Here is a 17,192-nt window from a genome sequence, read left to right as displayed (position 1 = left end):
AGCCAAATGTTAATTCAGTGTCGTGTCCCAATTAATAAAGCAAATGTAGAGTTTATTTTTCCTGTCCTCAAGTGTCTCCCATCACTATATTTAGTACAATCAGAAAATAACATTTAGGCCTGTTTAGCTGTGTTCCTGTATCACTCATTTATTCAACTCTGTGTGTGTATTTAAACACTGGGCTAGGCACTGGATGGCAGTTGTAATCATTTTAGAATAGATTTTAAAAAATGAAATCTGCCTACTCAGCTATCCTGGCTGAATTCAGGCACAAAACTTCTGTTTTTCATATAGTGCTGTTTTGTTGGTATAAAATAAGATCCTACGGGTTTAGTGAAAGTGAATTTCCAAGTGGCAGAACCACAGCAGTCTGGAGGCGATGATTTTGTTTTTAATGTTTTTTATTTATTTTTGGGAGACAGAACACAAACAGGGGAGGGACAGAGAGAGAGGGAGACACAGAATCCGAAGCAGGCTCCAGGTTCTGAGCCGTCAGTCAGCACAAAGCCCGACGTGGGGCTTGAATTCACAAACCGTGAGATCATGACCTGACCTGAAGTCGGACGCTCAACCAACTGAGCCACCCAGGCACCCCGACCATAATGATTTTTAAGTGACATTCTAAGTAATTCAAATATATTCTCTGCACACTTTGTTGTTCTTGTGTCTTGCTTAATTGTTTTAAATTGTAGTAAAATATGTATGACATAAAGTCCGCCATCTTAACCATTTTTAAGCGTACAGTTCAGTGGCAATGAGTACGTTACACTGCTGTGCAGCTGTCACCACTACCTATCTGCAGAAGTCTTTATATCTTGTAAAACTAAAAATCTGTACCTGGTAGAAAGTAACTCCCCATTCTCCCTCCCCTCCCCTGCAGCCTCTGGCAACTACCATTCTACTTTCTGCTTCTGTATTTAAGTATACTGGGTAGGGGTGCCTAGTGGTGGCCCAGTCGGTTAAGCATCCGACTTTGGCTCAGGTCATGATCTCACAGTTGATGAATTAGAGCCCTGCATTGGGCTCTGTGCTGACAGCTCAGAGCCTGGAACTTGTTTTGGGCTCTGTGTCTCCCTCTCTTTCTGCCCCTATCCCCCCACCTTGTGTGCACGCGCTCTCTCCCAAAAATAAATAAACATTAAAAAAATTTTTAAAAATAAAGAATAAACTACAAGGGCCCAAAATAGGCGCAAAAAAAAAAAAGTACAAGGCAGCATGTTCCATCTCAACATGTATTTCCATGATTACCAAGTACTTGGTTCAAGTACCGGCTCAACTTTAAAGAAGGAAAGTACAAGCCAGAGGATTTAGGAACAGTTCTAATTATGGTCACGGAAGAATATTGAGGGAATTACACTCTGCTGTATTTTTTACCATGCTACATGCACTATCAAACACGATGAGTATTTTAAAGCATTTTATAGTCATTATATCTGTACAAAGACTAGGTAATGAAGACATGACGCTCAGAACTTAAGTACAAAAAGTTGATAGAGTGAGCAAACTCAGAACCTTTCATGCTTCTTGCCCTAAGGAAAATTATGAAATAGCTTTAAGAGTAAATTGTGACCTAGTAGAACTTTTCCCTAAGATGAGTCTAGGACTATTGGCTTGGGTATGTAAGAGAAGACATATGTGGCTCTGGGGCAGGTTGTTAAAATGGGAAACACTGTAGTGTAGTAGTTAAAAGAGTGGGTTTTGAGGCCAGACTGCCAGGTTTCAACCTTGGCTGTACTATTCATTTGCTTTGTGAGTTTGGTCAGGTTGCTTACCCTCTGTGTTAAATGAAGAAAATCATTGTAATTACCACATAGGGCTGTTAATGCAAGTTAAATGAGTTAATCCATGAAAGACATTTAGAACAGTGATATATGGGTATGTTTCTGGTGACCATATTTTCCAAATCAAAGAATTGTGCTCTGTACTAGTTTTCTCTTGCTGTGTAACAAATCACCGCCAATTTAATAGCTTAAAACAGCACCTATTTATTAGCTCACGGTTCTGTAGATCAGATGTCTGGCACAGCATGGCTGTGTATCACAAGGCAGAAATCAAAGTGTTGTCCGTTCTAAGTTCTTGTCTGAAATCTTGGAAAAAATTCAACTTCCAAGTTCACTCTAGTTGATGTCTTGTATGCCCTTGCTGGATCTCAAATGAGGACTACTCTCAGCTCCTAGAGACCATTCATATTCTTTACCACATGGCCTCCCCCATCCTCAAACCGGCAATGGCATTTCCTTTTTTTTTTTTTTTTTTTTTTTAGGTTTTATTTATTTATTTTGGGAGAGACAAAGATAGCACGAGTGGGAAAGTGACAGAGAGAGAGAGAGAGGGAGACAGAGAATCCCAAGCAGGCTCCACATTCTTAGCGTGGAGCCAGATGCAGGGCTCGACCCCATGAAACTGAGACCATGACCTGAGCCAAAACCAAGAGTCCAATGCTTAACTTAACCTACTGAGCCACCCAGGCATCCTCCAGCAATGATATTTCTAATCTCTGACATCCTGTCTCTGACCTCCAAGCATTCTTTAGGATTCCTGTGAAATAACTACTAATTTAGGAGATCAGGGCATTGGAGCTCTGGGGAGTGACATCTCCAGATTTAAAGGGCCGGTATGATTGGGTCAGGCTCCACTTGATCATATTTCTTTGTATTCTAGTCAGCTGTGCTGTTTAATATTACTTAATCATGGAAGTGAAATTGATCCTATGCAGTATGTAAACCAGACAGCAACAATCTTGGGAACCGTTTTAGAATTCTAACTAACACAACTACCAATGAGTGTATTTTTGTAACAAAATAGAATTGAAATCAGGATCTAGAATGTATATTTGTGATAAATATAAGTATATTCTACAAGAAACTGAATTGGGGGTGTTCCTAGAAACTGTTTGGAGAAGAACTAAATTGACAGTCCCTGTATAGTTAATTCCATTATTGTAATTGTCCATTTACTTATATAGCTATATTCCTTACTAATGGCTAATACCATCAAAGGCAGAAATGATGTTTTCTTCATCTTTGTACCCCTAGTATAAATATTTGTTAAATAAACTAAATGTATTCAAAACAAAATCAGAGCTATATTATTGAGTTTACTCTAATTAGTAAATGCTAGCCAGCTTACATTAAATGAGAATGCAGGGGGCACCTGGGTGGCTCTGATGGTTAAGCATCAGACTCCTGGCTTCAGCTCAGTGCATGATTTTATGATTCATGAGATTAAAGCCCGCATCAAGCTCTATGCTGAGAACACAGAGCCTGCTTGGGATTCTCTCTCTCCCTCTCTCTCTCTCTGCCCCTTCCTATCCCTCTCCCCCACCCCTCCCCTCTCTCTCAAAATAAATAAACATTTAAAAAAAATAAAGGAGAATGCATTGTAAGAATACAAGGATGTCTCAGGGGGGCTTAAGAAGGGGCTTTACATCTAAGACTGAAGAAATCAGGATGACTCCAGAGATGTCAGAAACGATTTCTCAACCCCCTTTTTAGCCTTGAGCACTTCATTTGTTATTATCTAGCTACTACATTCCTGATCTCTGTGTCTGTCCTAAATTTTGAGTCCCTGGGAAAGAATCTGATTGGCCCAAACTGAGACAGGTGTTTTCTCCCTCCATCCACTAAGGTTGAGGCAGGCTGTCATTGTTACACAATGTAGACATTGCTACTCTGGCCCATTCAGGGAATTCCTGTGAGCTAGGCAGACACCCCAAGAAATGTCCCTTAATGTGGCAAGTATTGATAGCTGCCTGGCTAGAGGCAATACACTATCATTAACTCATTGAAGCTGCTTGAAAAACACAGGGTATAGTTTTGATTGTTCTGTTTCCATGTCTTTTTCCTGCCTTGTTAAGATCACCTTTATTCAACAGACGTTTATAGTACCCCTACTCTGTCAGGTACCCTCCTACAAGCTGGAGGGATGCAAAAAGATAAGATCCCATCCCTGGCTTCAAGGGGGAGAGAGGACAGCACAGGTAATTTTAATAGAGCATGAAAAATACAGTGATACAGACATATACATACAGGGTTCTGTACTCTGGAAAAGTATTCTCACTCTTACCCATGGTAGCACTCCATTCTCTCTCTCAACAGCTGTTGACGATAATTATGAAAATACCAATAAGCAATTACAATTTCTGATTGTGTCCTGTATGGGGCGCCTGGACCTAAGAAACTTACATTAATTATATTGGAAAGGAAAGGTAAATTATAAAGCAAATAGATTTTATTCCTTGTGAGAATCACAAGAGAGGAAGGGTCAAAGGGTCCCCAGAAGTCATTCAGGCTGACTGCTTGTTTGAAGTGTGAATGCCTTCTGTCCTTTGGCTTACCTCTTCCTACTCATTTCTCTTGAAAATTGTCAGGTCTTTGCTTACTTGACGTGGAGGTGTGTGAACACTCCCTGGTAAGTGGATTATAAAGGATTATGAACTATAACTTTTTAAAGCACTTTTTTCTCTCCATTGAGAGTAATTGTAGTGTTCTATTTTGTGAAGTTTAAAAAAATTAATATAGAATTTAAAGGCCATTAAAGTCATACTCATTTGGAGAAAATCATTAAATTATGAAGGGATAACTTGGCTGATTTGAAGTAACTTGGTCCAGGTAATCATGACTTCTCAATAAGAATTTATGTGCAGCCGTATTTTTAATGCCGGTAACCTTTGAAAGAAGTATGAAAAGCCATCTGCTTAATTACTGCCAAATGTACTCTGCCCCGTGAGTTCTGAGTCTGGAGCAGACGTGTCCTGTTGGCTTTCAGCTCTAAGCTAGAGCTGAGTTCTATTGTGTTATTCAGTGGAGGAAAATGAATGTGAAAGGGAATTACCTCTTTGAAATGCTGTTACTTATCCAGAGGTAACTGATTGCTTCTTCTGTGTATGAGCAAACTGCTGAGGAATGGATTGTACTCCCTGAAAAACAATAGCCATCTCTTAATGTAATAGTGCATGCTCAAGGCATCTGTGATGCGGTCAGAAAAACTAGATACATTCTTCATATGCTGTGTCACTTTATGGTTCTAGTTTTTCTCCCTCTTGCTTTGGTTTGACTCATATGCTAGATAATCCAAGAACCTTAGAAGGTTAGAATAAGGAATGGTACCTAGACTTCATCTTTTTATTTATATATACTCTGCCTATTTCCACATAAAATTTACATCAGCCTAGACTTCTTGCAGTTCAGTTCACTTAACAACTCTGTTAAGTACAGACTGTTTGCCAAGCACTGTTTGCCCTAGTTAATGTAAGAGAGAGTAGGAAGGACATGGTTCCTGTCCTTGGAGTGCTTACCATCTAGAAGCACATGTTTATGCAGATCAGTTAGGTAAATTATGAAAGACAAGAACTACAATTATTGTATAGGGTGCCATATGCATATAGTGGAGGTCCTAGAAGGCTTATTTGAGGAAATGATGTTTATGGTCAGCTAGGAAAAAGAAGTAAGAATATAAATCAGACGAAGGATTTGGGCAACGGCTGAGCAGAGCGGAAGAGAATAGGGCTAGCTAGTACCCTGAGGTGGATGGAGCTTGGCTCAGCTGAGAAATGGGAAGAAAGCTCATGTAACTAGACTAGAACCAAGTGAGCAGGGAGAAGAGAGAACAAGCCAGAGATGGGGGCTGAGACAGATTGCTCAAGGCCTTACAGCCTCCCTAACAATTGTGGACTTGATCCTAAGTATAATAAGCCATAGGGGTATTTTAAGCAGGGGATAGAAATATAACCAGATTTATGTATTAGAACCATAACAATGCTGCCGGGTGAAGAATAGACTGGAGAAATAGGATGCTCTTAACGTTAACTCTGGTAAGAAATGATAATAGTGGAAAGACTCAAGATACATTTTGAAGGTAGAATTAACAAGGCTTCTTGATTGGATATACAGCTGAGGGGTTAGAGGTTTCAAGAATGACTCCCCAGTTCCTGGTTGAACAGTGGGGCAGACCTTGTTGATATTTACTCAAGTGAGGAGGATTGATCATGAAACCCTCTGGCAACTAGTGGGATAAAGAGATATATTTTATTTGAGATGTTTGTAAGACATCTGGTGGAAATATAAAGTAGGAGTTAGATATGCAAATATTAAGCTCAGAAAAAGACCTGGGCTAACCATATTAATTTGGAAGACATCAATATAGAGATAGTCTTTTAACATAAGGGAATAATTCACTTAATTGAGGTTATTGAACTCACACTGGAGGAGAAGGATGGGTGGATTAGAAATTTAATAAAGAAAGACAATTCAGGTAAATGCAGTGATATGATTAAAGCACCAAAGCAGGAATGGCATGGACCAATGTATTTTTCCTATTGGTGAGAAGTAAAAAATACATTGGGTTTGGATTTTGAATGCCATACCAAGTCAGGTAGTGGCTATCCTGGATATACTGGTCATATGGAGAGAGATCCGTGAACAGTCTTAGAGCTTTACGTACCAGAAAGAAGCGTTTTTGGGATCCTCCTTGGTTTATGTTGTGAAACCTAAAGTCAAACTTCACATAAATCTTGAGATAATTATTACTGGTTATGCATCATGAATGAATAGTAAAGGTTAAATCTCCCACGAAATCACCACCTATCCTTTGCTGGTAATGTCATGGAAATGGGCCCAAATAATCAGAACTGGTATTCTAGGAGTTGTTCTGTACCTGTGACCCTGGTGATGAAGTTTTAGCTCCCACCTTCTCTGCTCCCATTAGGATGAGGAGGAGTGGGATTGACCCACATTTGTCTGGATCTCTGCTCTCCCCATCCATCACTCCTCCTCACAGTGCCCACCCATGCAGGGCCTGTCATACACATCCCATCGACCTTCATTTGGCATAACAAAGTTAGAAGCCAAGTGAGGGAGCCGGGAACCTTTCCAGTTCAAAGAACAAAATGGTCTGGACATTAATGGGCCTAGAGGTTACACACGGCCATTCAAAAAACTTACACTTGACAGTGCTGAAAGAGTTGATGTCTTTCCAAAATGATCCTGACTTAGTAAGCAGGATCTAGCTAACCCCTAACATCATCATTTTCTGTCACTAATAATCACATCTTACTGTCCCTGGTGTAATACATCCCTTTTTGTGCTTAATAGGTTTGCATGCTTAAAACCAATATACATCTGTACATATTTTTTATTCTAAGGTGCTGTGTTTGCATTTTCAACAGAGGAAATGGTTGTGTCTTGAGCCAGAAACTTAGCATTTGGTGTGTACTGATTCTGCCTATTTTCCCATCCACAGAAATGAAGATGCAGTCAATCAGATGGCCGTTGCTCCGTTTCCATTACCATCAAGTTACCCATCTTCTGTTGAGGTAAAATGGCTCCTAATGAGCTTGCCGTGACTTAGATGGATCTGTCATGATTATTTTTTCCAATTCTAGCATTTTTGATTGTCATTACCTGGTATTCAAAATTCACAGAATGTGCTAAATAGGAAATTTCCCTAATTAGAAAGTATTTGAGGTATGATTATAAAGTAATATCAAAGACATTAGAACTTAACATATAAGTATTGCTTTCCTCAAAGTTCCTTCAAGTTTCTTCTAGATCTATAATTTGTCCTAACAGAGCATTTCAAAATTTATTGGAAAAATGATTTTTTTTTGAGTTTTTATTTAAATTCCAGCTAGTTAGGGGCGCCTGGGTGGCTCAGTCGGTTGAGCGTCCGACTTCAGCTCAGGTCACGATCTCACGGTCCGTGAGTTCAAGCCCCTCGTCGGGCTCTGGGCTGATGGCTCAGAGCCTGGAGCCTACTTCCGATTCTGTGTCTCCCTCTCTCTGCCCCTCCCCCGTTCATGCTCTGTCTCTCTCTGTCTCAAAAATAAATAAACGTTAAAAAAAAATTTTTTTTAAATAAATTCCAGCTAGTTAACATACAGTGTAGTGTTAGTGTCACGTGTACAAGTTAGTGATTCAACACTTCCGTACCACACCAGCCACTCATCACAACAAGTGCCCTCCTTAATCCCCATCACCTGTCCTCCATCCTCACACCCCCTCCCCTCTGGTAGCTGTCAGTACCTCTTTCTTTATGTTTTTGAAATACTTTAATACCTATGATCAGAAGTATCTTTAAATAACTAATCTGTTAATGGAAAAATTACTAGTACAAGATTGCCATCACATGGATCTGCTGATCTGCTTCTAGAAGTAGACAGATAGATGTACATTAGATAGCTAACTAGCTATATAATCAAGTGTCTCCTCAGCTGAGGGAATATTATATTCTCTTTACATTTTTTTTATTTTTTAATTCCAAAAAGGAAAAAAAATACTTACTGTAACTAGTCAAACCATACAGAGTTACTAGAAGAAAAAGTTAATTTTCCTTTCCCTACCTCCCCAAGGAAGTTAATATTTACTGTTTAGTATCTTTCCATATTTTCTCCTTTTCTTCTACCACAAAAATAAACAGCTATATGTGAATAGTGTCTCTTTTAGTAAAAACCTGATTGTACAGTACACATTCTTTTCATTCAGCCAGCATTTGAGGAGTGCATATTATGCATCAAATGGTCTTAGGTGTTAGAGACATAGGTGTGAATAAAACAGAAGGCTCCTTGCTGTGGTTCAGCTTACATTCTAATAAGGAAATTAATGAATAAATACACCAAGAGAATTATCAACAGTGGTCTGTGACTTGGAGAGAATTAAAATAAGGCAAGTAGCTTGTGATCCAAAGTAACACTTTGGTTAGTGTCAGGGTAGTCCTCTTGGACAGGGGAAATGTAAATGAGGTCAAAATGATAAGAAGGAGCCAGACACAAAGATAAAGGGGGAGAGCTTTCTTTGCAGAGGGAACAGAAATAACTCTCAAGTGAGAATGAGCTGGAGCATTTGAGGGATATGGCTGGAGGCATATTGGGAGCCTGGAGACTGGTATGGGGCAAGAGCTTTGTGAGTCAGAGTGAGAAGTTTGGGTTTTATCCTATGTGGGCTGGAAGCCACTGCAGGGTTCGTGATGGGGGGAATGAAATGAGTTGATGTACAGTTCACGGGGTAGAGAATGGACTACGGGAAAGTAAAAGTAATATGCCAAAAGACATCAGACACCGTGAGACCTGATTGCAGTTAGATGCAGACGGTGGTTTGGTATTGGAGGCAAAGAAAAGTGAGTGGATTTTTGGTGTTTTAGATGGTGAATCAGACTCGATTGATTAAATGTGGAAGCTGAGGAGAACCAGAGACTCATGAACAAACCTAGATTTTTGGCTTGAGCAAGAAGGTGGGTGGTGGTGCCTTTTATGAGTCTCTTGAAGAATAGCTGCTCTTCAGCAGAGAAGTGGAAATTAAGAGGTTGATTTTAGGTAGGTTACATCTGAAATGCATAGTATACATGCTTCTGGTATAGATTCTATTCATTAAAAAAATTATTTTTTTGCTTAGTATCATGGCCGTATTTTGGTATACTCTATTATTTCCAACTGACAGATGTCCAGATGATTTTCCAAGGCTTGGCCAGTAAAAGGATACCAAAATAAACATTGTGAGTGTGTATGTGTGAGAGAGAGAATTATTAAGTAATGGTGCCTTTATTTCTATAGCATAGATTTCCCCCAGTGTACATTTGCTGAGTCATAAGCTGTATAATATGTTCAAAATCTTTACTTATATTGACCAATTTCTATCATAAAAGATTGTATTGATAGGTATTGACTCTCTACCAATTGCCATGTAGCCAAAGCTTGCCAGCAATGGGTATTTTCACTCTAAGACCTAAGGCAGTTAGCATGTTGGTAGAAAGGAAGGACCCCAGAGCCATACTCTTCAGTTCAAATCCTAGTGTAACTATTCTAGACACCTGGCCTTGGATAGTTAGAGCACCTCTTCTGTCCTCCCTTTATTTCTATGTAGGGAGGTAACAATAGTTTCTCCTCATAGGATTGTCAGGATTAAATAAGACATATATATCTTGTGCCTGACACACAATAGCTACTCAATAAATGCTAGTACTTAATTCCTAATATTTTCATCTTTACAGAACACCATATAAATCTTTTGGAGGGAGTGGGGGGAATAAGGGGAATCATATTTTAGAATAATTTTTTTTTTCTATAGTATTGTTAGTTATGAATGTTCCCATCAAAATATCCCCTTGAGGGCACCTGGTGAGTGGCTCAGTCAGTTAAGGCATCTGATTCCTGATTTCGGCTCAGGTCATCTCACAGTTGGTGAGATCAAGCCCTGCATGGGACACAGAGCCCACTTGGGATTCTCTCTCTCCCTCTCTCTCTCTGCCCCCTTCCCTGCTCGTGTTCTCTCCCTCTCTCTTTCTTTCTCTTCTTCTCTCTCTCTCTCCCTCCCTCCCTCCCAAAATAAATAAATAAACTTTTAAAAAATCACTTTGGAACTGAATTTTAAGGGGATGATCGAATCTTGAGTCTACTGTGCCAAACACTGTCTTAAAGGCCTTCAAAATGTGATCTCCTATCCCACTTACATCCAGTCCTCTGAGAGACAGCATTATTATTTCTACATTACAGAAGAAGAGGGTGGGGTCTGGAGAGGCTAAATACTATTACTACCAAACATTCATAGACTTGTAAAGAGCTAAGGAAGTTATATATATATAAAAATACACATCCCCCCCACACACACACAGCATTTAGTACAGCTCATGGTGCAGAGTCAATGCTCAATTAATGTAAACTGTTTATTCAAATATTTTAAGTATATTTAACTCAATTTTAAGTATATTATACAAATTAGCTATGCTTTTCATTTTCTTAACTGTGCTAACCACAGAAATGGCTCTAATCATTTAGTCACCAGTAAAAAATACATTTTATTATATTATAATTGAATATATGAATTGAATTATAAAGAGGGTTTTTTTTAGTTTTTCTGTAGACTGTTGGCCTCCAAAAACTGCCACCAAATGGTGAGTGATAGCCCTGCTCCGGGTGGCCAGTAAAGTCTAGAGGTGTCTCTGCTCTCCTGCCCACTTCCTTACCCCTTCCCTCTCGATTTTGTGACCCTGTCACTATGCATTTTCCCCTCCTCAGCTGTTTTTAGTAAGTACTCAAGCATGACTCATGTGACATGTCGCTGAAAGCGCTCGCTCATTTAAATCATCACCAAACAGGGGCGCCTGGGTGGCTCAGTCGGTTAAGCGTCCGACTTTGGCTCAGGTCATGATCTCACAGTCCGTGAGTTCGAGCCCCGCGTCGGGCTCTGCGCTGACAGCTCAGAGCCTGGAGCCTGTTTCAGATTCTGTGTCTCCCTCTCTCTCTGCCCCTCCCCTGTTCATGCTCTGTCTCTCTCTGTCTCAAAAATAAATAAACGTTAAAAAAAAATTTTTTTAAATCATCACCAAACAGATGAAATATAACCTTATCATTAGTAAGTTGGACCTGATAATAGTTAGCATAGTGAACAGCACTATTATTATACACTAATGGGATCTTATATTCATTCCTTTAGTGAGAAAATATTTATTCAGCCCTTATTGTGTGTCAGATACTGTTTTAGACACCAAGGATATAGCAGAGAACAAAATCCCTTCATGCAGTTGTGTGCCGGCATAGTGAACAAGAGTGCTAAAAGAACATTGGACAAGAAGTCTGAAGATGTCGGTTCTTGTGGATTCTTTAACAAGACGGCCTTGTTAAAGTAGTTTCTCAGAGTCTTGTTTTTTCGGTAAAAGCCACACTCATAACCTTCCTCATCTGTGTCAGCAGGTAGTTATGAGGATCAAGCACTAAATGTAGGTAAAACTACTTGATAATCCATGCAGCTCATACATATATATAAGGGACTATTAGCATTTCTGCTGCTATACTCTTGGTAATTGTAATACTGGGGCAGCTGTATGGTACAGTGATTAAGAACATAAGCTTGGAATTCAGACACATCCGAGTCCTAATCTTTGTTCTGTCATTTACTAGCAGAGTGAACTTGAGCCAGTTAAACACTATAAACTTCCATTTCCTCACATTTAAAGGGGGGATTGATAATAATAATTAATTCTATGGATTTGTTGGAAGAATTGAATGTTTATAAAATACTTAGCATTATTCTTGGCAAACAGTAAGAACTCATTACAGTTGTGATTCTACTTCTATTGTTACAGCCCTAAAGCAAAAGTCCCAGCTTCGAGCATCTTCCATTTTCAACAGGTGCATACAACACAGGGTTTATTTTCTTACTATATTACTGTATTTGTCCTCTTGGTCAGAATTCTTTTATAACTCTTGCCTAGCAGATCTTTGTTTCAGAGTCTTATTTCAAAGTTGGAATTAAGGCTTTGTATTTACCTCCCCAACTTCTGCTAATGAGCCTTCCTTTCTCATTAATGCATAGTAAAGCACTAGACCCTCTCCATGTATCTGTTCATGCCACCCACCCCCCCCACCGCACCCCCCCACACACACATATCTTGGTCTCTCCAACACTTATGTCTTTATTCCTATTGTTTCTTCCATCTGGGTTGACTCTCCACTTCCTCCTTATTAATTCACAACCAATAATTTCTTGAAGGATTGCTTTTTGAAAGACTCCTCCAGGGGCACCTGGGTGGCTCAGTTGGTTAAGTGTCTGACTCTTGATCTCAGTTCAGGTCTTGATCTCAGGGTTGTGAGTTCAAGTCCCATGTTGGGATTCTGTGCTAGGCATGAAGCCTACTTAAAACACACACACACACACACACACACACACACACACACACACACAGAAAACAGAACTTCAAGTTTTCTATTATTCAAAATGAATAAAATAATGCATAGCACCTGGAATATAATAAGTGTTGAAATGTGAGATATTATGACTAACTTCATCTCACATCATTCCCTTCAGTAATCTTAACTCCCTTCATAGTTAAGTAATATTCATAGTTCATTTAAAAAGTAAAAATTGTCCTTTATGTGATGTCACCTGGGCCTTATAGAAAAGAGAGGCCCATTTCTAAATGAGTTTCTCAATGAGGATTTTTTCTCAACTAGGATTTTATTGCTTATAGCTCTCTCACCAGCTCAACATTTTAAGAATGTAGGACTATATGCACCACACTAAATTATAAACTTCTGGCAGGCTGGCCTACTATCTTCTTGACCACTTTATTCTCAGATCCTAGCATATAGCACTTGCTTAATATTTGTTGAGTAATTTGGGGCACCTGGGTGACTCAGTCGGTTGAGTGTCTGACTTTGGCTCAGGTCATGATCTCGCGGTCCGTGAGTTCGAACCCCACATCCAGCTCTGTGCTGACAGCTTAGAGCCTGGAGCCTGCTTCAGATTCTGTGTCTCCCTCTCTGTCTCTCTGTACCTCCCCTGCTCATGCTCTGTCTCTCAAAAGTAAATAAACATTAAAAAAATTTTTTTAGTATTTGTTGAATAAGTGAATGGGGTGATTAAGGCTTTTTTTTTTTTAATGTTTAGAGTGTGAGTGGAGGAGGGACAGAGAAAGAGGGAGACACAGGATCTGAAGCAGGCTCCAGACTCTGAGCTGTCAGCACAGAGCCCAATGCGGGGTCTGAACTCCCCAACTGTGAGATAATGAACTGAGCCAAAGTTGGACGCTTAACAGACTGAGCCACCCAGGCACCCAGGGTGAACCATATTTAGGCTTTTCAACTGTATCCTTGATGCTTCATTTCAGTGTTGGATACTTCTTATTGATTTAATTTATTCTGCTACTACTTATCATATATCCACTTTGTAGATCATGCACAAAGTGTCTTAACCTCAAAGAACTTCTAGCCTTATAAGGAAAATAACACATGTATATTACTAAAACAAGGTGTCCTAAAAGATAAAGCTTTAAGACGAGTTCAGAGAAGATGAATATTATTTCCTGGTAAGCTATTTCTGATGAGTAGATTGGATTTTAAAATATGAATATGGTTAGATAAGAATGTGGAAATAGTATAAACAAAAACATGGAAATATGAAAAATAAGGGTTTGGAATGGGGAGAAGAGTAATGGTATGTGAAAGGGAGTAATAGAAGATGGGATTTGAAAAGTAAATCGAGATCAAATGAGAGGCTTGAATTTAAATCTCAGAAGGTTTGGGGGCATCTGGGTTGCTCAGTGGGTTAAGCATCCAACTTCAGCTCAGGTCATGATCCCGCAGTTCGTGCGTTCAAGCCCTGTGTCAGGCTCTGTGCTGACAGCTCAGAGCCTGGAGACTGCTTTGAGTTCTGTGTCTCCCTCTTTCTCTGCCCCTCCCCCCACTTGCACTCTGTCTCTCCCCCGCTCCCCCTCTCTCAAAAAAATAAATAAACTTAAAAAAAAATAAATAAATCTCAGAAGGTTTGATTTTCATGTATTAGGTACTCAGAGCTGTTGAAGGCATTTTGAACAGTGAAATAGTCTGATCAGGGCTCTACTTCAGGTAGGTTAGTCTAATAGCATGTCAAGGATATCTCAGAGAGGGAAACCCAATTAGGAAGTCACTGTTGTGGTCTTGGAAGAGGTGCTCAAGGCTCAAGTATACTTGGGTTGTAAGATATTACAGTCCTCGACAAGGCAGGCTGAATCTTTTAGAATATCTTTATAGAAGCAAGAGCTTTAATTTTTTTCTTTCTCAGAAGTTGTGCTTTTTTGAATACTAAGTGAGATGAGGCAGGCCTCATAAAGAATGGAGAGATTGATTACCCAGGGAGTGCTATTAGCATAATTCCTATTTTATCTTTAATTGTGGACTACCTTACTGGAATTCTGAGTAGCCTAGAAAATATGCTTACGATGGGGGTAGAAGAAAGAAATTCAATTTGTCACATCTAGTCAACATGACTTTGCAGAAAGAAATATTTGTGAATTTAGGCTGGCAATGAGACAAATAAATCATCCTGTGGTTTTTTTGGAAGAGAGCATTGAGTTTGGGAAATGTGGGCATGATAAAATTTAAACCAATATAAGCTTTATTTTTAAAAAACTTTCAATTGTTTAAAGGAGGTATAGTCGCTGTTTTGTTTTTTTAATTTGCTTAGTGAAATCTTAAAAGGGAGCACCTACATGACTCAGTTAAACATCCAGCTTCAGCTCAGGTTATGATCTCATGGTTCACGAGTTCAAGCCCCACGTCGGGCTTTGCGCTGACAGTTCAGAGTCTGGAGCCTGCTTCAGATTCTGTGTCTCCCTCTTTTCTGCCTACCCCTGCTCACACTCTGCTTCTCTCTCAAAAAAAATAAACATTAAAAAAGTAATAATAATAATAATGAAAATAGCTTTATTTTTATATATAAATAAACTGTTTTGTCATGGTAAATGAAGAAGTAAGGGAACAACACTAATGGAGCATTTAACGAATCAGAAGTGTGGTTTTGGGACGTCTGGATGGCTCAGTCGGTTAGGCATCCGACTTCCACTCAGGTCATGATCTCACAGTCCGTGAGTTCAAGCCACATGTAGGGCTCTGCACTGACAGCTCAGAGCCTGGAGCTTGCTTCAGATTCTGTCTCCCTTTCTCTCTGCCCCTCCCCAACTCTCTGTCTCTCCGTCTCTCTCTTTCTCTCAAAAGTAAGATAAAAACATTAAAAAAAAATTTTTTTTAAATCAGAAGTGTGGTTTTTCTGACAAATATATGACTTTACTCATGTGGAATTTAAGATATAAAACAAATGAACATAAGGAAAGGGAAGCAAAAATAATATAAAAACAGGGAAGGGGACAAACAAAAGGGATTCTTAAATATAGAGAATAAACTGAGGGTTGCTGGAAGGGCTAAATGGGCAAGGGACATTAAGGAAGATGCTTATTGGGATGAGCGCTGGGTGTTATACATAGGGGATGAATTACTGGATTCTATTCCTGAAATCATTACTGCACTATATGCTAACTAACTTGGATGTAAATTTAAAAATAAATAAATAAATACATTTAATTTAAAAAAATTTTAACTAAAAAATTAAATTGGAAATTAAATTGGAATTAAATTTCCAATTAAATTAAATTGGAAAAAGTGCAGTTTTTCCGATCTACAGTAACATCCTTAACTAATTTATTGATAATCTCTCAAATAAAAACATAAATTCCTTCTCTCATAATGTCATTATCTGGTTGGGGAAAACTATAGTGGTGGGTATGAAAAAAATTAAGTAGTATAAAAATAAAAACTATCACCACTTTATGTAGATTTTGGAGGACCCCAGGGAAGGAGTTTAGGGAGTTTAGAACTTCCTGAAGGTTTGGAAGGAACGTCTGAGAATTGAACAGCATTTCTCATCAGCCTATTTATTTATTTAGGTAAAATCTGTGGCAAACATACAATCATGAGCCTTACTTTTTCTTTTCATTCATCTTTTTTAAAAAATTGTTTTTGAGAGAGAGAGAGATGGAGCACAAGTGGGGGAGGGGCAGAGAGAGAAGGAGACACAGAATCCAAAGCAGGCTCCAGGCTCTGAGCTGTCAGCACAGAGCCCAACGCAGGGCTTGAACCCACAAACCGTGAGATCATGACCTGAGTCGAAGTTGGACACTCAACCGACTGGGCCACCCAGGCGCCCCTCTTTTCATTCATCTTTAAAACATAATTCACCACAGAATCTACTACCTGTGATCTTCATGGGAAAAGGTCATTCTCTTTGAGCAGCCTTGGCTGCCCAGACAACTTTGGACAGGTGGTTTGAGGATCAGCAAGAAAGGAAGGAAGGGAACACCCGTTATCCAAATTAGCTGAATCATCTTGGGTGTCACTGGGCCACCATCCACCAGCCAGATGGTCTTCAAACCACCGTGATACAATTGGACTTTGGAAGTCATGCTTGCTGACCTATTTTCCTCTTCCCATCTCTGACTGATTCCTCATTTCTAAGCTCCTGGTCAGCGGGGTATTTTAAAGGTTGCCTAACACATGTGAACCATTCTGTTTTCAGAACAGAACCTACATTGTTTTGTTCTGTGCCTCATTTAAGGATGAAAACTCTTCTATAAACATGAACTCTCCTAGGAAAGTACATGCTTTATTGTTAACCTCTCTCAATTCCAACTTCCTTTTTTTACCTGACTCCTCTCCATCTAGATTTTTATTTCAAATCCTCCTCTATAGAACCATCTCAACTAAACCCGTAACTAAAAACAGAGGAAAAGCTTTAGAAGGGGTTCATGGTAGAGTTAAAAAGAGCATTGACTTCGAAATGAGACAGACCTAGGTTGAATAAAAAGAAGGCTCACAGGAAATGAACGAGGCACAGATGTTAGATTCAAGAATGTTTCAGTCTCATCAGGAAGATCAATTCCATATATATGTAATT

The 17,192-nt window shown here is 39.3% G+C and overlaps 1 protein-coding gene across 3 annotated transcripts in view; it reads left to right on the top strand.

Annotated features, from left to right (window-relative positions):
- Positions 1-17,192, top strand: part of PATJ (PATJ crumbs cell polarity complex component) — a 361,686-nt gene that overhangs the window by 247,328 nt on the left and 97,166 nt on the right. For all 3 annotated transcript variants that reach the window (XM_078451845.2, XM_078451844.2, XM_078451846.2), the window contains exon 30: positions 7,240-7,312. In XM_078451845.2, coding sequence (XP_078307971.2) covers positions 7,240-7,312 — 73 coding nt within the window. The remainder of the gene's footprint in view (positions 1-7,239; positions 7,313-17,192) is intronic.

This window comes from Panthera onca, chromosome C1 (assembly GCF_046562875.1).
Source record: "Panthera onca isolate mPanOnc1 chromosome C1, mPanOnc1 haplotype 2, whole genome shotgun sequence".
In the NCBI taxonomy this organism is placed as follows: domain Eukaryota; kingdom Metazoa; phylum Chordata; class Mammalia; order Carnivora; family Felidae; genus Panthera; species Panthera onca.
The sequence above is the reverse complement of the archived record's forward strand: the minus strand, read 5'-3'. Positions and strand labels throughout refer to the sequence as shown.